Raw genomic sequence first — 26,569 nt, 5'->3', positions numbered from 1 at the left:
AGCTTTAAATTTCAACCATGGCTCAAAGTGGTAAGTAAAAACCATATAGAAGAAAACACAAATTTTAACAGGGAATGCTTTTGTGTGTGTGTGTGTGTGTGTGTGTGTGTGTGTGTGTGTGTTGTATACATGTAACTGAATCTTCTGTAATATGCATGTATTACATTAGTAAAATTAATGAAAAAATAATCTATTCAAATTGTTACCTAAAACACATCATTAATACCCATGACATGAATTTAATGTTATCCAGGGGACAACCAATTCACATATGATTATTAAACACCAGAATCTGACCTTGAATTTCTCATGTAGACAACAGACCCAACACATTACAATTTGGGAGAAGCTATATTCTGGGGACCTCCAAGATGTCTGCAGAAAAAGGTTAGAATTTGTTTCCAAGCATCTTCCTGGGCCTTAGAATGAGCCCTGGGCTCCCCACCCCAGAGCACAGGTTTGTTCAGTAATTTATGCACAGAAGCTGGGCACAGGGGGAAGTAAGGAGGCTCAATGTAATGCCCAGTCCCAGGATAAGAGATGATCTTAAGTTTTTCCTTTCCATGGGCCTGTAACCGTTCAGAGGCTATTTGGGCATATAACTCACTCCTCCAGTTATGGTCATCCTGACCCACGATGAAGAGGATGGGCCCCTCGGCCTTCTCAATTGGAATCATGCTGGGGTTCTCATAGCTTCCTACAGTATCATTCCGTATATCCACAATGTCCAGGACGCCTGAGAAAGTGACCTTGATTCTCCTCAGATCATAGCTCAATGAAGGGATGCAAGTCTGCTTGTAGTGTATAGGTTTGTTTCCACTGAACCCAGATCCATTGATGGAAACTGTGGCTGAGATGTTCTTTAAAAATGAGGCCATGGAGAGACAAATATCAGCCCCTAAAGAAATGCCCAGAAGCCCAATGCCTGGGCCCTTTACCTGGAAGAAAAGAAGAAAGAAGCATCAAGAATGTATCTAATAGAAAAATGTTCTACAATGATGGCAGCATTTTTCGTCAATAGCAGCTCACCTAGTGAGTGTTCATACTTTCAGTCTTAGTGAAGCTGAGGGTAGAGGAAAAATAAGAAGTAGCTGTCCTATTAGAGGCTGACAAGAAAAACAAAAAGAAAGAAAGAAAGAAAGAAAGAAAGAAAGAAAGAAAGAAAGAAAGAAAGAAAGAAAATGGGCATCTGGCTGGGTCAGTGGGTAGAGCACACGACTCTTGATCTTAGGGTCCTGTGTTCAAGCCCCACATTGGGCATAGAGATTAGTTTCAAAAAATAAATAAATAAAGGTATTACCTATTAAAAGAAAATGGAATGTAACTAGAGATGCTGCTACCTTTAATTTGTGAATTGGCCACAAGAGTATCAACTTCAGCTCAACTTCAACCTCAACCTCTTTCCCATATTAAACATATCTGGCTGAACACATGGCAAACAAATCTTTTTTTTTTTTTCTTTTTTCATGGCAATCAAAGATTAACCTCACTGGCAAGTCTGGGAATCATTTACAAATGTTCCAGAGAATCATCCACTAGAGAATGGCCAATCATGGAGCCTATGAAATTCAGGTCCACATTCAGGTAGGCACAATCAAGTCTCAATGGGCCTAGGTATCTAACTGTGTGGAATCAAGTTCCGTTCTATGAAGCGAAAGATTCATCAAACCCCATCTAAATACACTACCAAATAATTAACTCTATAGAAACAAAGTAAGACTTCAGAATCAAATTAAGTAGTTCTTAGCTTCTGAAATGCGTGAGCAAGTTCTGGTCAAAATTTGGGAACACACATAGTAAGTTAAAGATTAAAAAATCAAAATAAAAAGATTCCAGTGAAGGAAACAAACAACAAAACTAAAAGGTAACCTAAGGGATGGGAGAAGATATTTGCAAATTACATATCTTATAAAGGGTAGTATCTAAAATATAGAAAGAATGTATAAAACCCAACATGCAAAAAACAAATAATCAAATTAATAGATGGGCAGGGGCACCTAGCCAGTTCAGTCAGTAGAGCATATGACTCTTAATCTCAGGGTCCTGAGTTCAAGACCCACACTGGGCATGGAGCCTACTTAAAAACAGTTAAGGAAGGAAGGAAGGAAGGAAGGAAGGAAGGAAGGAAGGGAGAAGAAGAAGAAGAAGAAGAAGAAGAAGAAGAAGAAGAAGAAGAAGGAAAAGAAAGAAAGAAAGAAAGAAAGAAAGAAAGAAAGAAAAAGAAAAATGGGCAGAAGACATGAATAGGCATTTTTTCAGAGGAGACATACACACCAAAAAAAAAAAAAAAAAAGAGGAAGACATATAAGCCAACACACATATGAAAACATGCTCAACATCACTCATCATCAGGGAAATGCAAATCAAAACTATAATGAGATATCACCTCACACCTGTTAGAATGGCTAAAATCAGTAACACAAGAAACAAGTGTTGGCATGGATGTGGAGAAAAAGGAACACACATATACGGGAATGCAAACTGGTGCACCTACTGTGGAAAACAGTATGGAGGTTCCTCAAAAAGTTAAAAATAGAACTATCCTACAATCCAGTATTTGCACTACTGGGTATTTACCCAAAAAATGCAAAAACATGAATTCAAAGGGATACATGCACCCCTATGTTTACTGCAGCATTGTTTACAATAGCCAAATTAGGAATCCGCCCAAGTACGCATGATAGATGAATGGATAAAAATGTGGTGTGTGTGTGTGTGTGTGTGTGTGTGTGCACGCGTGCACGCACGTGTGTGTGCGTGTAGATAGATAGACATAATTGAGCCATAAAAAAGAATGAAATCTTGCCATTTGTAACCCCATGGATAGAACTAGAGAGTATAATGCTAAGTGAAATAAGTCAGTCAGAGAATGACAAATACCATAGAATTTCACTCATATGTGGAATTTAAAAATCAAAATGAGCAAAGGGAAAAAGAGAGGGAGGGAAATCAACAGACTCTTAACTACAAAGAACAAACTGATGGTTACCAGAGGGGAAGGTGGGTGGGGTTAAATAGGCGCTGGGGATTAAGGCTGCAGTTGTGATGGGCTGTTGAATCACTATACTGCACACCTGAAAATAATAGAACACTGTATGTTAACTATACTGGAATTAAAATTAAAAAACTTAATTAAAGGGGCTCCTGGATGGCTCAGCCAGTTGAGCATCCAACTCTTGATCTTGGCTCAGGTCACGATCTCACGATTTGTGAGTTGGAGCCACACGTTGGGCTCTGCGCTAACAACAGGGAGCCTGCTTGCGATTATCTTTCTCCCTCTCTCTCTGTCCCTCCCCTGCTTGCTCTCTTTCTCAAAATAAATAAATAAACATTAAAAGAAACTTAATTGAAAAAAGCATGCAAAACTAACAAATTAGAAACCCCATTTGCATAACAAGAGGAATTTTAATGTCCCTGAATAATTCCTTTAAATAAAATCTCACATGGATTTTATGATTAATTCTGCATTACTAAGCCATCTGACAGAGAAAGTGTAAATAGGCACCTAAAGCCAAGGAAGTCTCTAAAAGAAATCTCTGTGAAGGAAGACTAGAGCAGCATCAGGGCACCTGGTACAGGTGAGTGCAAAGTGACACCATCTCTGGATGTATTTCTGGAAAGAATGATACAATAAAGGACATTAGGAGAACCTGGGAGTGTTGAAGCATGTAGCACACGGCTTCTTCAAAGTAGGTCAGGTCTATGCTATCCAATTCCTCGGGAAGATCTTCAAAATTATAATAAGCTAACGCCAACGTGGCAAAGCCATGACCAGCCAGAAGGCTGGCTCTGTATTCCAACAGGCCCCCTCCGATTCCAAAGATGTCAATGATCCCTGGGAAAGGTCCAGGTCCTAGAGAATAGAATAATAGAAAGGAAAGGCATTATACATTTAATGAATTTGTTTTCCTTTTAGAGATCTTTCTAAATTACTTAGTGGGTTCCTATGAATCAAAGGCAAAAATCTGCTCCCCAAGTTACTACTGAAATGGAATACAAGTACCTTGGAAAGAGGAAAATCTACAAAGGAAAATCTCCCTTCTCAGTGATGAGTTTATCCTCCATATGATTCTATAAATTATCTACAAGATTCTAAGAATTTTTGGTTGTCAGGGAGAGTAACAAAGTCTGTCATTAATGATTGCAGCATGGAAGGAGGAATTTCATGTTTCAGATAGTGTTGATTCACAGTGTCCTGTTAAGGGATTGGACATAAAATTAAGAATCTCGAAATAAAGCTTTATGTTGGGTTGCATCGACCCTTGGCTTTCGTGTGTGTGTGTGTGTGTGTGTGTGTGTGTGTATGTGTGTGTGTGTGTGTACTGATATTTCAGATGTCTATCTAGAGAGAGGAAAGAAAAATAAATACCCAGAGATGACTTCAGGTGAGAAAGGCAGGGGAGTCTTAAGTGTGACCTGTGGCACCGAGGGGCATGAAGAAGTGGGGAAAACGCCTAATGCACCCAGGACACTAGAGAAGGATGACATGGCAATCCTTCCTTGATCGTTATCATTTTCCCTAAGACCAGTCGGGCTGATGAGATCTACAGAGTAGTTTTTAATAGCAAGGTGGACAACATGCCTACCCATTTATTTATTTATCTTTACCTTCGGAACAATACCCACCTCATTGAGATATTACGGAGATTAAAAGAGATTAAAAGAGATAATGCCAGCAAAACGCGTAACACAGAGCCCAACATCTCAAAATACACACCCCGGTTTGTGCACTGGCTTAGCAATCATCAGCTTCTCTGTCCTTAGGGACGACCTAAATTCTCCCTAAAGCAGTACCGGAAACCACGGCCACCAGGGCACCCTGTCTGTCCCTCGTGCCTAGCACTCACCAGGCGGCAGGAAGAGCGTGCCGCGCACCCGGCCCGCGCGCACCGGCCCGCGCCGCACCCCCGGCCGCAGGAAGTCGCGCTCCAGCACCGTCCGGCTCAGGACCCGCCCGATGTCGGGCTCAAGGCCCTCGAGCACCTCCAGCTCCACCGCGAAGGGCGTCTGTACGTCCCGCTTCACAAACCGCCAAAAAGGCTTCTCGGGCTCCAGGGCCCAGAGCAGCCCCATGGGCTCGAGCCCCGTGAAGCTGCCGCCCAGCGCGGGCGCGCGCGCCAGGTCCAGGAGGCCGCCGGCGTCCGCTTGATACCGCGCGTGGGCCCGGAAGAGCGCGCCCTTCTCGTCGCGCAGGGACGTGCGCAGCGTGACGAGCTGTCCCGTCGCGAGGCCGCGCACGGCGATGCGCAGGGGCTTGTCCCAGCCGCAGCGGCCCGCGGGCTCCAGGATCACAGTCGCCATCCCTGCCCAGAGCCGCGTGTAGCGCTCGGCTGCAGTCGCGTCTAGGCCGTGGAGGGCGCGCTGGAGGCCCGAAGGGATCAGGCGTCCCCCGGCACCCGACGGTAGGTGGTGGAGCCGCGTCAGGAGGCGTCAGGGCGCTTCAGACCCGGGGACCGCACGCCCGGGACTCGTCTCAAGGAAAAGCAGCAGGTCGTTCTCCGGGGCCTGGGCGGTGCACGCGCAGGGCGTCGTGAAAGCTGGGTGTAGCGTCGAACCCGCCTTCAGAACACTTGTCTCCCTCTGGCCATTGTCACTTGAAGTGAAAATTGTTGGGTAATTGATTCGTGGTGAAACCATAGCCTAATGAGCTTAGGCAGAATTCCAAAAATTCCAGCCCCTTCAGGGAAAGGGGCTGCTTGTTTTTTTGTTTTTTGTTTTTTTTTTGGGGGGGGGGGGGTGGGTTTTTTTTGGTTTTTAATTTTCAGTACATTATAACGTACACACAAAAAGCGCTCAGACCGACCCTGAGAGTACAATCCAGGAAATTTTCACAACCGGAACATTCCCGTGTAACCAAGCACACGAATCCAGAAACACCATCACCAGCACTCCAGCAGCTACCCTCATTCCTGCTCTAAGCACCTCCCCTGCCCCCACAGGTACTCTATCCTACTCCAACAAAATGGGTTATTTTATGGAAATGAATCCTTCCTTGCGTGGTCTTTAGTGCTTTCCGCTTTGGCCCAACATTATGTTTTTGAGATTCATGTATATCGTTAGGCGTGGTTGCAGGTGGTATTATCACTGCTTAATGCTATTCCATTTTGTGATAGGAAAGGATTTGTCAATTTTACTATCAATGGGCATTTGATAGTTCTCAGATTGGGACTTTAGTGCTATGAACATTCAAGAACCTATTGTTTGATGGACATACATGTGCTTTTCAGTGAAGTGTATACCTGGGAGTGGAATTGCTGTATGGTAGGGAATGCATGGGTTTCAAACTTAGTAGATGCTAAAAGTCAACTTTTTGAATGTGACCCTTGAAGCAGCATAAGGTTCAAAGATGCCCAGCGTTTTATTTATACATATAACAGCTATGCTTTATCAGTGCCCAAGTGCTTTACATACAAAATTCAGCATGTTCACAAAACACTGGGATTATGTTTCAGATATTGCAAAGGAAGAACTTGAGGCTTGGAGAATATGAAGCCACGAAGTTTACTCTCTAATAAGTGACAGAGCTTTGACCAATTCCAAATGTGGAGCTCAAAGGTGAGAAGCAGCATGGTGGTGAGGTATAATCAGAGTTCTACCTCTGGCTTCATTAACTAGTTCTGTAGCCTTAGGCAAGTTTTTTTTATTTTTCTAGGTCTCAGAGTTCTTGTGTGTAACATGGTAAAAGTCTCTCATAGAGGATGAAACATGATACTGTATGTGAAAGTCTTAGAATGTGTGAAGCAAAATGTAACGTTTGATCTCATAATTGCCAGAGACTGAGCCCATGTGTGTTTCATTTCTCGTGGTCTGCAGATCATTGCCAAAGGTTTGTATATTGCTTTTTAAACTGCTCTGTACAAGAAAAATCATGGTTCTTTTTTAGAGAAAAAGAATACATTAGAAAAAAATTTAATTTAATTATTTATCTTTGCGAGAAAGAGTGAGCAGGGGAGAAGCAGAGAGAGAGAGAGGGAATCCCAAGTAGGCTCCAGTACAGAGCCCCATGCGGGGCTCAAACTCAGGAACCGCCAGGTCATGACCACAAGATCATGACCTGAGCCAAAATCAAGAGATGGACACTTAACCAAATGAACCATCCAGGCGTCCCCCAAAATACATATTTTTTGAAACAGATGTAAGCAATACTGAAAAGTTTAAAATGTGAAGTGATAGAATCTCTTCTTCCAGTTCACCCTTTCCCCTAAAGATGGGTGCATACATCTTAATTTTTTTCTGAATGTTTGCAGTGTGTAAGCATATGGAAGTGTGAACATACTGAATCTATGTTCTGCAACTTGCAGGCCTATGTTTTTATTTTTCTGTATATACAGGAATAGAATTGATAGGCCGTATATTAAACTCTGTCCTTTTGAGGAGCTGCCAGACTGTTTGCCAAAGTATCTGCACCATTTTACAGTCCCATAGCGGTGCATGAGACTTCCGGTTTCTCCACATCCTTGCCAACACTCATTATTATCTGTCTTTTTCATTATAAACACCCTAATGGGTAATAGTTTCTTTGTACTTTTCATTTGCATTTCCTTGATGGCTAACGATGTCAAGCATCTTGCCATGTACTTATTGACCGTTATATATCTTTGGAGAAATGTCTATTCAGATCCTTGTCCTGTTTTTTGTTGTTGTTGTTTTGTTTTTGTCCTTTTTTTTTTTTAAGTTGGGCTGTCTTTTTATTATTGAGTTGAAAGGGTTTTTATATATTCTACATACATGTCCCTTATCAAATATGTGATTGACAAATATTTTTCCCATTCTGTGAGTTGTTCTTTTATTTTTTTTTAATAAAAAAAATTTTTAAAGTAGGCTCCATGCCCAATGTGGGACTTGAACTCATGACCTTCAGATTAAGAGTCACATGTTCTACCCACTGAGCCAGCCAGGTGCCCCTATTTTTTTTAATGGTATCCTTTGATGCATGAAAGTTTTTAGATTTTTTTGGTTATTATTTTTTAAGTAAGCTCTATGCCCATTGTGGGGCTTGAACTCATGACCCCAAGATCAAGAGTTACATGCTCCACTAAGCTAGTCAGGTGCCCCTACTCCTGTGTTTTCTTCTAAGAGTTCTGTAGTTTTAGCTCTTACATGTAGGTCTTTGATTCATTTAGAATCAATTTATGTATGGTTTGAGTTAGGGATCCAAATTCATTATTTTGCATGTGGATATCCAGTTGTCTCAAGACCATTTGTTGAAAAGATCTTTCTTTCCCCCATTGAATTTTCTTCTCACCCTTGTCAAAAATCAGTTGACTGTAAATATGAGGGTTTATTTCTGGACTCTCAATTCTGTTCCATTGATCTTTATGTCTGTCCTTAGGTGTGTACCACATTGTCTTCATTATTGTTGCTTTGTACTAAGTTTTGAAGTTGGGTATTACGAATCTTACAACTTTACCCTTTTTCAAGATTCTGGGTTCCTTGAATTTCCATAGGAATTTTAGGATCAACTTGTCAATTTATGCAGAGAAGCCAGCTGGAATTTTGATGGAGATTGCATTGAATCTATAAATCAATTTGCAGTCTGCTAGGGTGACCATAACAAATCCCACGGATTTGTGGTGGCTTGAATGACAGAAATTCATTTCCTACAGTTCTGGAGGATAGAAATTTAGGATGAAGGTATCAGCAAGCTTGTTTCCTTCAGGGGGCTGGGAGGGAAAAATCTGTTTACAGACCTCTCTTTTTGGCTTCTAGATGACCATCTCTGTGTCTTCACATGGTCTTCTCTCATGCATGTTTGTGTCCTAATTTCCTCTTTTTATAAGGACACTAGCCATATTGGATTTGGGCCCATTCATATGGCCCTATTTACTTTAATTACCATTTTAGAGGCCCTATCTCTAGGGTGCATAGATGGCTCAGTTGGTTAAGCTTAGGACTCTTGATTTTGGTTCAGGTCATGATCTCAGAGTCCTGAGATCTGAGATCAAGCCCCACCTCAGGCTTCGCCTCAGGCTCTACTTCATTGGTTTTCACATCGGGCAAGAAGCCTACTTTAAAAAAAAAAAAAAAAGTTACTATTTTAATGGTTACTGTTAAAACTTTAACAGAGTGAAGAGTTACTCTTTGCCTTTCTGTCAGAAAATGAGGAAGATCTTGGAATACTTTTAACTCTCATCAACTTTCGTATTTTTGTTGCTTTCTGTTTCCGTTTATTATCTGCTTTTATTTATTTTATCAGTGCCTTCTTTCCTGTGTTTATATAGCTATATTTTTATCTAAGTTATTGAGATAAATGATTGGTTCTTTTATTTGTTTTTTTTATTATATTCCAATGAGTCTATTTGGGCCTGTGCTTTTCTTCTGAATACCAATATGGCTATGTACAGGAGGGTTTGATGTGGACTTTTTCAGTATTGTTTCATCATAATCTTTAACTAGTTTTTAACTTTCTACAGCTCCTTTTTTTTTTAATGTTCATTTATTTTTGAGAGAGAGAGATAGCACACGTATGTGAGTGGATGAGGGGCAGAGAGAGAATCCCAAGGCACCCTGGCACCCCTAACTTTCTACAACTCCTTTTTAATCTGAGTTATTTATTTATTTTCTAAATCTGAGTATTTAGAAGGAGCTTTCATTTTAATTGAAAGGAAAGAGCTTAAAATGAAAACCAACAATCTTTTTCCCACCCCTCTTCTATCATAAAGTTCCATGTCCTTCTGGCAATCTCTTTTAAACTGTTTCTATTTTCACTTGCATTTATGGTTACCTCCATTATACTAGATACTATGCCTATACCTCTATGTCTTAATTTTTACATTTTAGAATTATCTATTGACTCATGAGTGTTCAACGTACTCTTTCTTCCCCTCTCAGTGTTTGACAGATGTATTATTACTTTTGACTATTCTGTTGATTACTTTTGTAATTTTAAATACTATATTTAAGTCTTTATTTCTAGTTCCATTAGATCTACGACTTTTTTTTTTTAATGTTTATTTATTTTTGAGAGAGAGAGCATACATGCACACGTGAACCGGGGAAGGGCAGAGAGAGAAGGGGACAAAGGATCCAAATCAGGCTGTGCACTGACAGCAGCAACCCTGATGTGGGGTTGGAACCCATGAACTTTGAGATCATGACCTAGCCAAAGTCAGACGCTTAACTGACTGAACCACCCAGGTTCTTTTGAAGATATGACTTTTGAAGATAAAGACTTTAGGCAACCTCTATGTTTTCCTTAATGTTTTCTTTCACTTTTCTTCTCTCCCAGAGAGCTGTTAATATTCCATGTAGATAACAAATTTCTTGTTAATTTCTGACTAAACACCTTGCTTGGTGTTTATTTTAAAAAAAATTTTTTTAACGTTTTTATTTTATTTTTGAGAAGAGAGAGACAGAGCGTGAGTGGGGGAGGAGACAAAAAGAGGGAGACACAGAATCTGAAACAGGCTCCAGGCTCCAAGCTGTCAGCACAGAGCCTGATGCGGAGCTCGAACTCATGGACTGCAAGATCATGACCTGAGCTGAAGTCGGACGATTAACAGACTGAGCCACCCAGGCGCCCCTAAAGAATATATTATAGGGGTGCATGGGTGGCTCAGTCAGTTAAGCGTCCAACTCTTGATTTGAACTCAGGTCATGATCTCACAGTTTGTGGGATCAAACCTCACGTCAGGCTATGTGCTGACAGTATGGAGCCTGCTTGGGATTCTCTCTCTCCCTCTCTATCTCTCTCTCTGCCCCTCTTCCACTCACACATGCTCTCTTTCTCTCAAAATAAATAAACATTAAAAAAAAATATATTGGGGCACCTGGGTGGCTCAGTCGGTTAGGCGTCTGACTTCGGCTCAGGTCATGATCTCGCGGTCCATGAGTTCAAGCCCCACATCGGGCTCTCTGCTGACAGCTCAGAGCCTGGAGCCTGCTTCGGATTCTGTGTCTCCCTCTCTCTCTGCCCCTCCCCTGCTCATGCCCTGTCTCTCTCTCTGTCTCAAAAATAAATAAAAATATTTATAAAAATATATATATTATAGTCTGCATCATTTTTATTCTCAGGATTTTCTTGAACTTTTTTATGTTCTGTACATTGTCAACTTTTATATATATTGTAAGAGTATTTGAGAAAAATATATTGTCTGTTGCAAACAAAGTTCTCTCTTTCTCTAACTAAACAAATTAATTATGTAGTTTAAATCTTCTATATCTTTACTAATTGTTTATCTTAGATCTATTAGTTTCTTAATGGTTGAAACACATAAACGATTATTGGAGAGCTATAAGTTTCTTGTATTTCTAAAATGTTTGCTTTATGTATTTGAAACTTTATTAAATAGGTATATAAATGTGACTCTTCTGTTGTCTTGCTGAATTGCCTATCTTTTTAATACACGACCACCAAGAATAAACACTGTATTTTCACCTCCTTTGCAGCTAAGAGTGAACGTGTAACAAAGTTCTGGCCAATTGTATACAGGCAGAAGTGGAATGTGAAACTTTGGGAAGTTATTCCCAAGGGAGCGGGTGCCCTTCTGCGCTTTTCTTCTTCCTGCTGGTTGGATTTGTATATAATACTAGAGCTGAGGCGGCTAGTTTTCCTTATCTTAGAGAGCAAAATGGAGTCTCCCATGTTAAGCAGGAGCCTGTGTCAAGCAATGATGCAAGCAGTTAAAGGTACTGCCCCTATGAGATACAGCTAGGACCCACATCAGCTGACCACCCAGAACTGATAACAAGCAGGAGTAGAGGAGGTCTGCAGAGACCCAAGATCAATTAAATCCCTTTAAAAAGGGGAAGATTTTTGCAGCAAACTGTCAGACTCTTCAGACATGACCCCTCCATGTCTGACCACTTAAAAAAGGCAGCTGCCGCCGAAGGCCCTGCCCAGTTGATCTTGGAACAGAACTGAGATCCTTCACTGCCTGAATGGCAGCAAGTGCTGAGAGCCAACCTGGACTGGACCAAGGCCTTGTCTCCACTGCCTGCCCACAGACTGACTTCATGTTTGGTTCCTTAACTTCCTACACCCTGCTGTTCTCCTGTTGTGTTACTTGTCTTATGTTCTGCTCTGTGTGCTTGTAAGAAGCCAAGTTTAATCACATGGTAAAATGTCATTGAGTTTGGAATTCCTGAACCTGCTTTATAATTATGATTTACTTTGCTTTATGATTGAATAAAGCTGACATTGTGGAAAGATCCAAATCATGTGTGCGCTTTCATAGCACGCTCATGATGCTTATATCATGATATGGAGCTACTTAGTGATCATGGTATCTCCCCTACCAGATCACTATGATACTGAAGCCACTTAGTAAAGACAGCAGAGCTTGGGCCCCTGACATTGCAGAAAATAATCCTTGCATTGTGCCGCTTATCTGGAATATTTGTGTGAGAGAAATTAATATCTATGTTGTTTACACCACGGCTTGGGGGATTTTTCTGTCACTAGCAACCAACTCTAACCCTAAATCCTCTTTTTAACTTTTGTGCTGATAGTTGCATCTCAGCAAGTCTCTTAAGACTGATAGGAATTTCTGCTAATTTAGAAAGGAGGTTCAGAGGTTAGGCAGCTAAAGAAATGATAAATTACCCCTTTCATTATGATTGGTGCAGGGAGTTTGGGGCAAACTACTAAGTTAGAAGAAATAGTCCTTACAAGAGATCACCCTCACTTCTGATACCAACTGCAAGTTTGGCGTGGGGGAGGGGTCTCAAAACTACCCACAGAGTCAATAATATGCTGGAATGACCCAGAGAACAGGCAGAAAGCTATTATATTGATATTGTGGTTTATTACAGGAAAAGGTACAGATTAAAATCAGGCAAAGGAAGATGTGTCCAGGAAGTTTCTATCATGGGGGGGGGGAGGGGGGGAGGGACAGAGAGAGAGGGAGACACGGAATCTGAAACAGGCTCCAGGCTCTGAGCTGTCAGCACAGAGCCTGATGTGGGGCTCGAACCCATGAACCGTGAGATCATGACCTGAGCCGAAGTCGGGTGCTTAACCGACTGAGCCACCCAGGTGTCCCAATGTGAGGCCTTTTAATCTGAAGGCTGAAGTTGGCTGCACATACTCACCCTCTAGGCATGTGACTGCGTGTACTCTGAGTGTGGGAGGACTTTATACTGTGGCTGTGGGTTTTCTCTTATCCTGAATTTTATTTATTTATTTATTTATTTATTTATTTATTTATTTATTTCGGGGAGGGGAGGAGCAGAGAAAGAGGGAGAGAGAATCCCCAAGCAGGCCTCACACTGTCAGCACAGAGCCCAACAGGGGACTCGATCTCACAAACCATGGGATCATGACCTGAGCTGAAATCGAGAGTTGGATGTTTAACCAGCTGAACCACCCAGGTGCCCCTTACTTATCCTGAATTCTTAAAGCTAAGTAAACTTTGGGGCACCTGGATGGCCCAGTCGGCTAAGCGTCTGACTTCCTCCACTCAGCTCATGATCTCAAGGTTTGTGAGTTTGAGCCCCGCGTCGGGCTCTGTGCTGACAGCTGAGAGCCTGGAGCCTGCTTCAGATTCTGTGTCTCCCGCTCTCTCTGCCCCTCCCCTGCTCCGCACCCTGTCTCTCTGTCTCTCAAAAATAAATAAAAACGTTAAAATAAATAAATAAATAAAAAATAAATAAATAAACGTTAAATAAATAAATAAAGCTAAGTAAAGTTGGTGCTGAGTAAAGCCTATTTGTTTCCTAAATTTGTGTAATCCAAAGCCAAGACGATTGCTATTAAGACAGTGTTTGCTGGATGTGGGGACCTCCCATTGGGTGGAGACCAGCAGCATAGATGAAAGAATTCACCCAAGGCCAAACAAAGGAGGTAGAAGTTTATTGAATACAGTGCAAGGGAGCAGAGGACAGTACAGCAAAGGAGAGACTATGTGCCAGGAGGCAGTGGGGGGGGCTGTCGTTACGGGGGAAAGTGAGGAGGTATGGGAACCTATGGAATTTAACTTTGGTAACTGTGTCCGAAGGTAAGTAACCCACTGGTCAGCTAGGACTTCTGGTTATTTTGAGGTGGGTTGCCAAATGGGCCTATTTGTAGTCAGCCCAGGGGTTATTACCATGGTTCCTTCTACCTTGCTCAGGTTTCTTTTGCTAAAATTGGTTGCCTAGAAGTGGCCTCTACACTGGAATTTTCCATGCCTTAATTTTTTCTCGTACATTTCCCACCTCCTACTGTTTCAGCAAAATTATGAGAGGTTTTCTTAACTCTTCCTTCCAAATTCCTAATTTGGCTATTTAGCCATAGCCGTTTTGTTTTTCAGTTTATCTACTGAATTGTTTATCTCAGCAATTATATTTGTAATTTCCTTTTTTTTTTTTAAGATTAAAACAATGTTTTTTTAATGTTTACTTATTTTTGAGACAATGCAAGACACAAAGTGCAAGCAGGGGAGGGGCAGACAGAGGGAGACACAGAATCTGAAGCAGGCTCCAGGCTCTGAGCTGTCAGCACAAAGCCCGATGTGGGGCTTGAACTCACGAACCGTTGGATCATGACCTGAGCTGAAGTCAGATGCTTAACCAACTGAGCCACTCAGGCGCCCCTTAAGATTTTATTTTTAAGTAATCTCTACACCCAGCATATGGCTCAAACTCACACCCCCTAGATAAGAGTTGCACACTTCACCAGCTGAACCAGCCAGGCACCCCTATATTTGTAATTTCCAATGAATTCTTTGATTCCTTTTTTAAATTGCAATTTTTTCTCATTTTCATGTGAAATATCTTCAAATACCAATTCTGAGGATGCTGAGAATTTTTTCTAAGTTATATGTGGTTCACTGGATCATCTGTGTTTACTTTCGGGTCTGTGGTTCTGTTTGCTCAATGTGGTCCTTGTGATTCGTGCTGCTGGTTTTCCTCATGATCCATTTATATTTATAAACAAAGGATTAGACTAATTGGTATAGGTAGATTGCAAGTTCCCTCTGCAGTTGCAGGAGTCTTTTTCCTCAAAAGGCCTCTCTCCTCAACTCCTCAACGGAGAGAGTAAACCCCCAGTTACAAACAGTATGACAGTATTTCCCAGCCTCCTCTGTAGTTCTGTTGGGTTTGAATGACTAATGATGAGGGAGTGTGAGGCAAGCTGAGGGCAAAGTGCAGGCTAACAGCACCCGCCCTTCCCACATACACATGGGATATGTGTGATATTCCTCAGACACTCCTGGCTACCCAAGAACAAAGGAAAGGAAAGAAAACATGGTTGACTGATAGAGATCACAGTCACGCAGGACGGAGTTTCCTTCAGTTTATGGATAACTTAGTAAACTGCAAGAAAAGGGCAATCTTATCCATAGCCTAATCTCCAGAAATCTATATAGACTCCATTTCCTGGAGCCCTAATATCACTCTCATTAAGATGTAAGGAGGTTTAAGTGCTTGCCATGGTGATGTGGGAAACAAAGGCAAATGAAAAATTAAATTCCCTTACTGACTACAGCCCAATGACAAGTCCTTGAAACAGGCGGAGTGACCTTCCTCTAGAAGTTCAGCTGCCTTGATGATGACACTTTGCTAGGGGCAATAAGGAATCTGGCTTAACATTATCCTGACCCCCCAGGATTCTGTAAATCTACCTTAACACATAAAAATTCCTTTGGAAACTTCCTTTATCTCAACTCCCCCAAGATATATGCTGGCGGTCATACTCCAAGCTTATGGTTCCCTGATATACATCTGAAGGGTCTCATGACTGAGGTTTTACTAAACGGTAATAAATGGTGTTTTCCTAATAGCAGCTGGACCCTCAAGGTCCTGGAAACCTTGCCTCCAAAATATCTTAGAGACTTACTCTATCCCTGACCCCTCCCCACCTGAAGGCATATAATCAGTTACCCTGTCGCAACTCCAGTGCAGGTCTTTCTGCCCAAGGGTCCTATCCCCGTGCTTTAATAAAATCACCTTTTTGCACCAAAGACGTCTTAAAGATTCTTTCTTGGCTGTCAGCTCCAGACCACCCCATCATCACCCCAAAACACCATCAACTAAGTACTAATGGGATGAGGGCAAAAATTATACACCCTAGGCTGGTCATAAAACATGACTCCTTTTCTCTTTCCTTCACATGGCAATTTTGGAAGCCAACCCAGATGTTCCAAATGGCAGGGCTCCATCATAGAAGCCTGGATCCATAAATCAATGCTTGAATAACAGCTACTTAAGTTTGGTTCCCAACTTGCTTCAAATTGTGAGGATAGTGACAAACCATTGTTATTTTAAGCCACTGAGATTTCAGTTACCAGGACACACCTAGCATAACCTAAATAACTGTTACCATGCCCAGGGCAATTGATCCAGAGAGTCTTCATGTTCTTTGTGTTTGTTCATTTTGACTAAGATTTTTTTTTTTTTTTTTTTTTTTGGAGCAGTTCATTTTTGAATAGTCTGCCCATATTTGGCCTATGGTTTCTTTCATTCATGTCTATCCCATTTCTTCTGTGTTTTATATTCTAGGAAATCTTTATATTCTCTACACCTTTAAATAGCACTCTTTTTTTATTTTCTAAGATTGTTATGGATTTATTCTTTTTTCTTTTTTTATTTTAAGTAGGCTCCATACCCAATGTGGGGCTTGAACTCACCACCCCTAAGATTAAGAGTCATGTGCTGTATGGACTGAGCCAGCCAGGCACCTGTTGGATTTCTTCTTCTTCTTTTTTTTTTTTTAAGTTTTATTTATTTATTTATTTATTTATTTATTTATTCATTTTGAGAGAGAGAGCAAGCATGAGGAGGGGCAGAGAGAGAGGGAGATCCATCCCATGAATTGTGAGATCATGACCTGAGCCAAAACCAAGAGTCAGATGCTTAACTGACTGCACCACCCAGGCACTATGGATTTATTTATTTATTTATTTTAATGTTTTTATTTATTTATGAGACAGAGACAGAGCATGAGTAGGGGAGGGGCAAAGAGAGAGGGAGACACAGAATCTGAAGCAGGCTCCAGGCTCTGAGCTGTCAGCACAGAGCCTGATGCAGGGCTCGAACTCATGGACTGTGAGATCATGACCTGAGCTGAAGTCAGATGCTTAACCGACTGAGCCACCCAGGCACCCCTGGATTTATTATTTTTTTTAAGTATGTCTTGGGGTGGGGGCCGGGCACCTGGGTGGTGCTGATGGTGCAGAGCCTGCTTGGAATTCTGTCTCTCCTTCTCTCTGTCCCTCCCCTGCTTGTGCTCTCTCTCTCTCTCTGTCTCTCTCTCAATCTCAAAATAAATAAACAAACAAACAAAAACTTTTTTTTTTAATGTGACTTGGGACACCTGGCTGCTCAGTTGTTGGAATGTGCCACTCCTGATCTCAGGGTCGTGAGCTGGAGCCCCACATTGGGTGTACAGGTTACTTAAAAATAAAATCTCAAAAAAAAAAAAAAAGTATTATCTCTCATTTGAAGGGATTTGGAAGAAGAAGAGTGATGAATTTAGTCCATCAAGTTCAGCCAATATTATTTCCTATATTTATTATCAATTTGTATTTTACCTTCTGAGAGCAGTCTTTTTATATCTTTTGGCCAGATTTCTTATTGGTTCATAGAAGCCCTTTATATATTTCCTGTGTGTTATGTGTTATATTTTCTCCTATTCTGTAATTTATCTTTTAATTTTCTTTTGCCGTACCTTCACATTTTATAATGTTCAATCTCTTGGTCTTTTCCTTTAGTGTTAAAAAACAACATTCAACCAAGCAAATTTGAAGATCAAAGTGACTTTATTAATCGTGATTCATGAATCGGGCAGCATTCCATCTACCAAGTGAAGGGGAGCTGTGAGGAGTTGTACAAAACGGAAGATTTTTAGAGGGAGAGTGGGGCAAGACGTTATTAGCAAGGTCACCCTTCCTTAGGGAGAGGATCAAGGGGTCTTATTATGCAGATTACCTCATCTTCCTTTGGGGAATGGCTAGGGCCTCAGGACAGATTCCTCAGTAATTGATGCCGACAGAAAATTCTTGACTGACCAGTTAAGACTGTTTATGGGAGAGGTTGGAATTGGGGGTTAAGCCCAGGTTTGGTGACCTGGCCTAAATGACACCATTTTAGGCCTGTGATTTTGTTTTTAACAGTTTCTGGGTTTTGTGTCATGCTAAGGAATACCTTTCCCTATATATGATTATTGCATTTTCTCTCTTATATTTTTCCCTAATCCCCTACTTGTATGGCTTTATTTTTTAACAGTTAAACATTTGTAATGTGTTTATTTCCCTTCAATGAGTTAATGAAGGCAGATCACAGGCATACCCAGAGATTTGTCATTCTTCTTTTGTTTGCTTTTAATGTTTATTTTATTTTTGAGAGAGAGCGTGCGAGTGCAGGGCAGGGTCAGAGAGAGGTGACAGAGGACCCAAAGCCGCTCCACGATGACAGCAGAGAGCCCAGTGTGGGGCTTGAATTCAGAACCATGAGATCATGACGTGAGCCAAAGACGGATGTTTAACAGACTGAGCCACCCTGGTGCCCCAACAGTTAAACTTTTATTCCTTCCAGCATCCAGTTGGTCTTTTAAGAATTCTTTAGACAGGGGTGCCTGGGTGGCTCAGTTGGTTAAGCATCTGACTCTTGGTTTGGGCACAGATTAGGATCTCACGATTTGTGAATTTGCATATGTCTGCCTCTGCTTCCACAGCATGGAGTCTGCTTGGGATTGCTATCTGCCCACCCCCTCTCTCAAAAATATATAAATAAACGTTTTTTAAAAAAAGAATTTTTTGGTCATGTTAGTGACATTATAGCAGTTAAGCTTCTTTTGATTGCAAGTAAGAAAAACAAACTCAAACTGGTTTAAAAGAAATTATGGGAATTATACATTGTAGGGGAGGAAAAATTATTTCTCTCTACCCTTCAAAGTCTCCTAGCTGGTCTAAGAATTAAATTGACGTGAGGAGACAGATTAACAGGAGAGAAAAAACAAAGTTGTATTATGTGCACATGGAGGCCCAGTAGTGAAATTCAGACCCAAAGCAATGACCAAGGCAGGCAGTTTTTAAAAAATTATTTTTATGGTAAGCAGTCCTTATACATTTTAGACAAAGATATAGTACATTTGTGAGGAATTAACAGTGCAAAAAAAGACTTGTGTTTAGGAGCTTAAATTAGTAAGGAATTCTGAACAGAATTTGGGCTAAAGTAGTAAATTAGTAAAAGATAGCAAAGTTGGGGTGGGTGGTGAATGAATTCACCCAAGGCAGAAGAAAGGAGATAGAAGTTATGGAATACAGTGCAGGGGAGCAGAGGGCTGGACAGCAAAGGAGTGACTGTCTGCCAGGAGGCATTTGGGGAGGGGGAGGCGGCCAGCTGAGTTTGTGGGGGAGTGAAGAGGTATGGGAACGTATGGAATTTTCCATTTTTAGTACCTGTGCCTGATTATTAAGTAGCCCATCGGTCAACTAGGGTCTATGGGTGTTTTGAGGCGGGTCGCCTAATGGGCCCAGTGGTCACTGTGGACCCTTTTCCTTATTCGGGTTTCCATTGCTCAAGTCTACTGCCCAAAAGTGGCCTCTACAGTTGGTTTATACAGCCTTTTCAGCTCTAAATTCCCTGTCTCTGGTGATAAGGATGTCTTTCCCTTCTGGTACAGGGAGGGTACCTTTCTCAGGGAAGATTTATTTCCTTCTTTCTGGGGGACAGAAGGAGTTCTGAGTGTCCTTGCACAGGCTGTTTTGTTTTTTTTTTTTTTTTTTTACATAGTTTTAATTAGAAATAATCAATTTGCCATTGTGGTACATTTAAGGGTGTTCTGCCCAGGGCCCCTATAGCATCTATTAGAATGTCCAAAATCCAGAACACTGACAACACAAAACCCTAGCAAGGATGTGGAATAACAGGAACTCTCATTCATTGCTCCTGGGAATGCAAAATAGTATAACCACTTGGGAAGACAATTTGGCAGTTTCTTACAAAATTAAACATACTTTACCATATGATCTAGCAACTGTACTCCTTAGTATTTACCCAAAAGAGATAAAAACTTATATCCACACAAAAACCTGCATACAGATATTTATATACCAGCTTGATTCATAATTTGCCAAAGCGTGAAGCAAACCAAGGTGTCCTTCAGTAGGTAAATGGATAAACAAACTTTGGTACTTCCAGACAATGAAATATTATTCAGCAATAAAAAGAAAAGACTATGAAAAGGCTATGAAAAGACATGGAGGAACTAAATGAAAGAAGCCAAGCTGAAAAGGCTACATACATTATGATTCCAACTCTCTGGCATTCTGGAAAAGGCAAACATGGCAAAAAGATCAGTGGTTGCCAGGGGTTGTAGGGGAGGGAGTGGTGAACAGGTGAAACACAGAGGATTTTCAGGGCACTGAAACTATTTTGTATATTATAACGGTGGATTCATGTTATTATACATTTGTCCAAACCCATAGAATGTACAATACCAAGAGTTAAACAATGTAATCTAAGGACAGGTAGTAATAATGGGTCAATGTCATTTCATCAGTTGTAACAAATGTGGAGCTCTAGTGGAAGGTATTGGTATTGGGGGGGAGGGGGGCTGTGCATGTATAAGGGCAGGGGGCATATAGGAAGTCTCTGTACCTTCTTTTCAGTTTTACTGGGAACTTAAAACTGCTCTAAAAAGTCTTTTTTAAAAAAAAAACAAAATAAGGAAATTTATTGCATGGAAATCAAGAATAAGTCTGGTTTCATATTTGATTGATCAATAGCTCAGTGATGGCACCAAGGACGATTTCTTTCTGTCTGTTCTGCCATTCTTGATGTGATAAGGCGGCTGCCAGAATGATTGGGGCTTCAGGCTTCTTCATTCATGTTGAGTGGGAGAGAGAACATTCAGATCTCCAAGTATGTGACCTAAATCACATATTTTCTTCTTTTTTTTAAATGTTTATTTTTGAGACATAGCCCGTGCAAGTGCGCGGGGGGAGGGGCAGAGAGAGGGAGACAGAGGATCGGAAGCTGGCTCCACACTGACAGTAGAGAGCCTGATGTGGGGCTTGAACTCACGAACCATGAGATCATGACCTGAGCTGAAGTCAGATGCTTAAATGACTAAGCCACGCAGACACCCCTAAATCACATGCTTTCCCTGGATGGAATGTTGAGATTGGCTTAAACCAAACAGGGACCACCATCATTGCCTTTGCCGCCAGAGTGGAGTTAACTTTCCCCGAAGCCCATTGCTACAGGGAATGGGTGATGCCTGAATACAAATCAGGAATTCTTCTAAAAGGGAGAGGGGTAGTGTTTGCTGGGTAAGTACTTGACAATATCCTTGAAAGCACTGGAAGAGACCCATTATGGCATTGATGGCTTTTAGAAGTTAGGGTAAGAAGGGAAATTTTTTAAATTTAGAGAAAGAAAATGGGATTGATAGGATTTATGACCATTAATGGAACTAATTAAGGAATTTGGAGGTTGACTTTTAGAAAACTCTTGTGTTTTTAGATTTGAACAGAGAATTTGACATTAGAAAACAGGAAACAAGAAGAAATTAAGCACATAGCAGTGAGAGATAAAAATTCTCCCTTAGTTTCTCTTCAATTCTTAAAATCAAGTGGAGAGGAGAGAAACACAGTGGAAATGAGTCGGGAGAAGGGGTTCAGGGGACGATATCCCAGTATGTCCCTTAGGCATACTGATCATTTTGAGCTAAAGGCAATTGAAAAACAGCAGGTGCAGGAAAGGCCCTCATCCCCTCTTCCCCCTGAAACAGAAGATGAAACTCCCAGGTGAGAACCACCCTCCCTATACCAGGAGGAAAGAAATCAGTCTTAATACCAGAAGGAGTCAAGGCTGAGAGAAATCTGCACAAGATCTTATTAAAATACTTCTTTTCCTGGGGCCCCTGGGTGACTCAGTCAGTTAAACATCAGATTCTTTTTCTGATTTTTTTTAGAAGATATTTACTCATTTTTTGAGGAGGGGTTGGGCAGAGAGAGAAGGCGACAGAGGATCCAAAGCGGGCTGTGCACTGACAGCAGTGAGCCCAATGTGAGGCTCAAACTCACAAACCTTGAGATCATGACCTGAGCCGAAGTTGGGCACTTAACCAACTGAGCCACACAGGCGCCTCAAATGTCAGATTCTTGATCTCAGTTCAGGTCTTGATTTCAGGGTTATGAGTTTGAGCCTTGCGCTGGACTTAAAAGCCAAAACCAAAAACAAAACAAACAAATAAAAAAACTTCTCTTCCTTTAGTTTCCTCATATACTCTGCTTTTTCACAATTGCCACTCTGTTCAATCTAGTATGTAAGTACTTGGGTTTTGCCACTTATTTGGGTTGTCCGTTTCTTGTGGAGAGTTCCTTGTACATGTAAAAATCAAATTGGTATGTTTTTCTTTTGTTAATCTGTCTTATGTCAATTTGAATTTTTTATTTTATTTATTCATTTTTGAGAGAGAGAGAGAGAGAGAGAGAGCGAGCATAAGCAGGGGAGAGGCAGAGAGAGAGGGAGAGACAGAGTCCCAGGCAGGCTCTGCAATGTCAGTACAGAGTCCAAAGCGGTGCTCGATCCCACAAACCTTGAGACCATGACCTGAGCCGAAGTCAAGAGTTGGACGCTTAACCAACCCCAGGCGCCCCTGTCTTGTGTCAATTTAATTCTCAGGCTCAGGTAGAAACCCTAAGAAGGAAGAGGTGAAGCTTTGCCTCCCTACACAAGTGGGATAAGGTAAACCCACAGGAAATTCCTAGCAGAAGTTTTGTTGATACTAGAATAGTAATGAGTGTCAAAATAGAGCACAAACAAATGAATGTTGCTGAAATGGGGAGTGAGGCAAGAAGTTCGTCAAATTCCTAGAATCAATTCTTGACGACTCCTCAACAAGTAAGGAAGATACAATATTCTCGTCAGTAAGATCAACCAGCAGTCTGTCCCGACACTCAGAAGAGCTGATCAAAGAAGTGTTGCCTAGGAATGATGGGTGGCAGATTGCAGGGCTGAAGAAATCATCTACTGTCTACACCAAGCATGGAATAATCTAATTTTTCTTTATTAGTTAGGAAATGAAATAAACTCAATATTCTGTGGTAATATCACCACAAGACCAAAACATAAGGACATAAAAAACACAGATAAAACAGAGACAAAGTATTGGATACGGCTGAACTTTAATGAAAAAGTAAAACAATGTTTTCCATGAGAATCCAAGAAATTACACTGGTTTGACACTTTATGTATCCTTAGAACTCTGGTTTAGCTCCCCGCCCTACTTTTTTCCACAATTCTCAATTAGTGGCCTACTTTAAAGTTTGCTCTTCCACAAGAATGATTTTTTTTTATTATATATTTAACACCTTTCCATTTTATACTGATTAAATTAGTAGTACAGTATTTGATTAGCCAAGTTCCTGCAGACTTTGTGATTCTTAGACTTTTTTGAGGTAGGGAATGTTTATTTATGGATAGTTTTCTTTCAGTGATTTTCCAGCATTATTCTGTTGAAAGTAAGAACTTTTTTTTTTTCAAGAAAAGTAGATATTCAGAATTTAAAAAAACAGCTATTGGAATTGAATGTTGGTTATATGGATGTTCTCTTTTATTTAATGGATATTCTTTTTGAACTTATTCATTAGTAGTGTATTCTGTATATTCTGTATATTAGGGAAGATCTATAGTTCTCATCCGATGTCTATCTTTCCTGTGTGTCTCCTTTACTACTGACAGAACACTTTACTTCTGACACTTCTGGTCGCTAAATGTGTGGAGTGGAGTTTTTTCCTCACACCCAGCAATTTTCTGTGATACAAGCTGGGTATCCTATACCCAGAATTTAATTCACTGCTGACACTATCTACCTAGAGACAGTGTCTGATCTCACAGGTTAAGGGCTCAGTCGCCCAAGGCAGCTCCCACCCTACTTTACATGCCGATTCCAAGTGGTAGGGCCCCAGGTTACCCACAGATTTGGAGGTTCCCACAACCCTCTCTTCAGGTTCAGTTAATTTGCTAGAGCAGCTCACAGGACTCAGGGAAACGCTTATTTATGTTTACCAGTTTATTACAGGATATGATAAATGAGATAGATGCGCGGCCAAATGACAAGATACATGGGGCGAGGTCTGGGAGGGTTCTGAACACAGGAGCTACTGTCTCCATAGAGTTGGGGTATGTGTCACTCTCCCAGTGTGGATGACTTCAACCTGGAAGCTCTAAAAATCTTGGAGCATGTGACTCTTGATCTCTTGAGTCATGAGTTCAAGCCCCACGTGGGGTGTAGAGATTACTTAAATAAATAAAACTTAAGTTATAACACATCTTAACTGTAAACCAATTATTCTGTTCTTTGAGTAATCTGCCACAATAAATGTAATACTATTGTCATGGAGAACGGGCACTTAGTGTAGTGGCTAGGAATTTATCTTTCGAGTGGAAAATTATGTTGAAATGCAAAATTATTGATTTAAAATAGTTTAATTTCAAGTGTTTCTTTGGTAGAACTAGATAGATTACATTCTAAAATTGATTGAGGTTATACCTTCTTAACTTCTGTACAGACATAGTAATAAATTCATTTATCCCTTATTTCTGTCCAGGAATACACTCATCCTCAACAGTATCTTTTTTTTTTTTTTTTTTAATTAAAAAAGTGACAAGAGTAACTCAAACATATTAAAGTTATGGAGTTTGAACATTTTTAGCTTCACTTTTACCTTATAAGAGTGTTACTTATTAGTCATAACCTAAAGTGCCAGTGAATTTTTGGGTTGCCTTTTTGCAGGGGTGGGGGGGGGGGTGGTTGCAAAAAAGAGTTCCAAGAAAGGGAAAACATGGAAAAAGCGTAACCAAGTTATCCCATGAAAATCATGAAATTTTGTTTTTTTATTTGTATGCATACCCATAAAATATACAAACTTATTCATTCAGGACAGGTATAGCTATTTGAGATGATATCTTATAATTTATAGCTATGACTATATCTTTCATATGTTATTGAAGCAAGAGTCCTAATGGAAGAACCCTCCCTTTGGAGCCATTTCTTCCCACTTCTCAATTCATGTGAGGCTTCCACATCTAGGGAAAATGTTCATGCGGGGTTTTTGTTTGTTTGGTTTTTCATGTCAGAATAGTTTTGAAGAGGCAGAAAGAAATTTCTCTTTGGGGGAGATTTCCCTCTGTGAGCCTAAACTTTTTCCACATAGAAGCTCTCCTAGAGAAGGGTCTTTGGCTCTGGAGTACTGTTTATTACCCAAAGAACTTCTGAGAGTATAACCTTTTCTCAATTGTGTTGCCACAGAGAATCAATCACATTCCAGCTCAGGAACAGAAGCTTCTTGGTGGAGAGTCTCCTTTCTAACCGATCGTACACGTATAACTTCTTGTCACTTTGTGGACTTGCTAGGGGATGGCATGGACTTCTTTTTTTTTTTTTTTTTTTTTAATGTTTATTTATTTTAGAGACAGACAGCACAAGCTGGGGAGGGGCAGAGAGAGAGAGAGGGAGACACAGAATCTGAAGCAGGCTGCAGGCTCTGAGCTTTCAGCACAGAGCCCAACGTGGGGCTCGAAACCACAGGCATGGCATGCACTTATACAAAAATGAGACCACATTTTGGCTCATGTGGTAATTTCTCCACTTTTTGATCTGATTCATTGTCATTTGCTTTGGAGAAAAAGAAGCATCCTTCAAATCAAATTTAGAAATATCCTTGTAACTCTGGCTATCTTACAACTACTCAGTCCAGGTTACCCTGAAGGACACTGCCTTTATTTCTATGAAGCTGTAACTCTATTCATACTTTAGATTTTAATGTAATTAATAATTCAATTTCCAGGAAAGAAACTTAACTCCTCAATCAGATGTACCAGAAGTATTTATACTGTAGTAGGGGAAAAGAGCAGTCCCTCTCACCTTGCTGTGACCATTGGAGCCCATACTAATTCATACTCAACTGATTGGCTGATTCTCATTCATAAATCATTCATAAATCTGAATAGACTCCATCATTAATGTCTGCATTCTCTTTGTTTCACCTTATATGGGCTCTGTCCATCTTCATAACAAAAAGATAACTGTAATTTATTTTAATTTTTTACGTTTTTATTTTAATTCCAGTTAGTTAACATACAGTCCTATAGTAATTTCAACTGTACAATATAGTAATTCAACAATTCCATACATCACCTGGTGCTCATGACAAGTGCACTCCTTAATCTCCATCCCCCCTACCTAACTCCCCTCTGGTAACCATCAGTTTGTTCTCTATAGTTAAGAGTCTGTTTCTTGATTTGTCTGTTTGTCTTTTTTCCCCCCTTTGCTCACTTGTTTCTTAAATTCCATATATCAGTGAAATCATACAGTATTTGTCCTTCTCTGACTGACTTCTTTTGCTTAGCATTATACCCTCTAGCTCCATCCATGATGTTGCAAATGGCAAGATTCATTATTTTTTATGGCTATAATATTGCATTGTGTAGACACACACCACATCTTTTTTAGCCATTCATCAATCCATGGACAGTTGGGCTGCTTTCATATCTTGGCTATTGTAAATAATGCTGCTATAAACATAGGGGTACATGGATCCCTTTGAATTAGTGTTGTATTTTTTGGGCAAATACCCAGTAGTGTGATTGTGAGGTCATAAGGTAGTTCTGTTTCTGGTTTTCTGAGGAACCTCCA

At 40.7% G+C, this 26,569-nt stretch overlaps 1 protein-coding gene, 1 long non-coding RNA gene and 1 other non-coding gene across 3 annotated transcripts; 2 read left to right on the top strand and 1 right to left on the bottom strand.

The window, feature by feature from the left end:
* Nucleotides 1–109: 109 nt before the first annotated feature.
* LOC132668369 (peroxisomal succinyl-coenzyme A thioesterase) lies at nt 110–5,349 on the bottom strand. Its single transcript, XM_060617351.3, has 3 exons — nt 4,848–5,349; nt 3,651–3,853; nt 110–938 (listed from the first exon to the last, which is right to left on the bottom strand). Exons 1-3 carry the CDS (start codon nt 5,299–5,301, stop codon nt 333–335), a joined length of 1,263 nt encoding a protein of 420 aa, XP_060473334.1. The 5' UTR covers nt 5,302–5,349; the 3' UTR covers nt 110–332.
* On the top strand, nt 991–1,061 carry LOC132670638 (small nucleolar RNA SNORD56). The gene has a single exon (XR_009606859.1). It is a non-coding gene; the product is annotated as a small nucleolar RNA SNORD56 (small nucleolar RNA).
* Nucleotides 5,232–12,277, top strand: LOC132668380 (uncharacterized). The gene is made up of 3 exons (XR_009605559.3): nt 5,232–5,402; nt 6,453–6,555; nt 11,389–12,277. It is a non-coding gene; the product is annotated as an uncharacterized LOC132668380 (long non-coding RNA).
* Nucleotides 12,278–26,569: the final 14,292 nt, after the last annotated feature.

Source organism: Panthera onca, chromosome B3, assembly GCF_046562875.1.
Source record: "Panthera onca isolate mPanOnc1 chromosome B3, mPanOnc1 haplotype 2, whole genome shotgun sequence".
In the NCBI taxonomy this organism is placed as follows: Eukaryota; Metazoa; Chordata; class Mammalia; order Carnivora; family Felidae; genus Panthera; species Panthera onca.
This window is presented reverse-complemented; position numbering and strand designations above follow the sequence as displayed.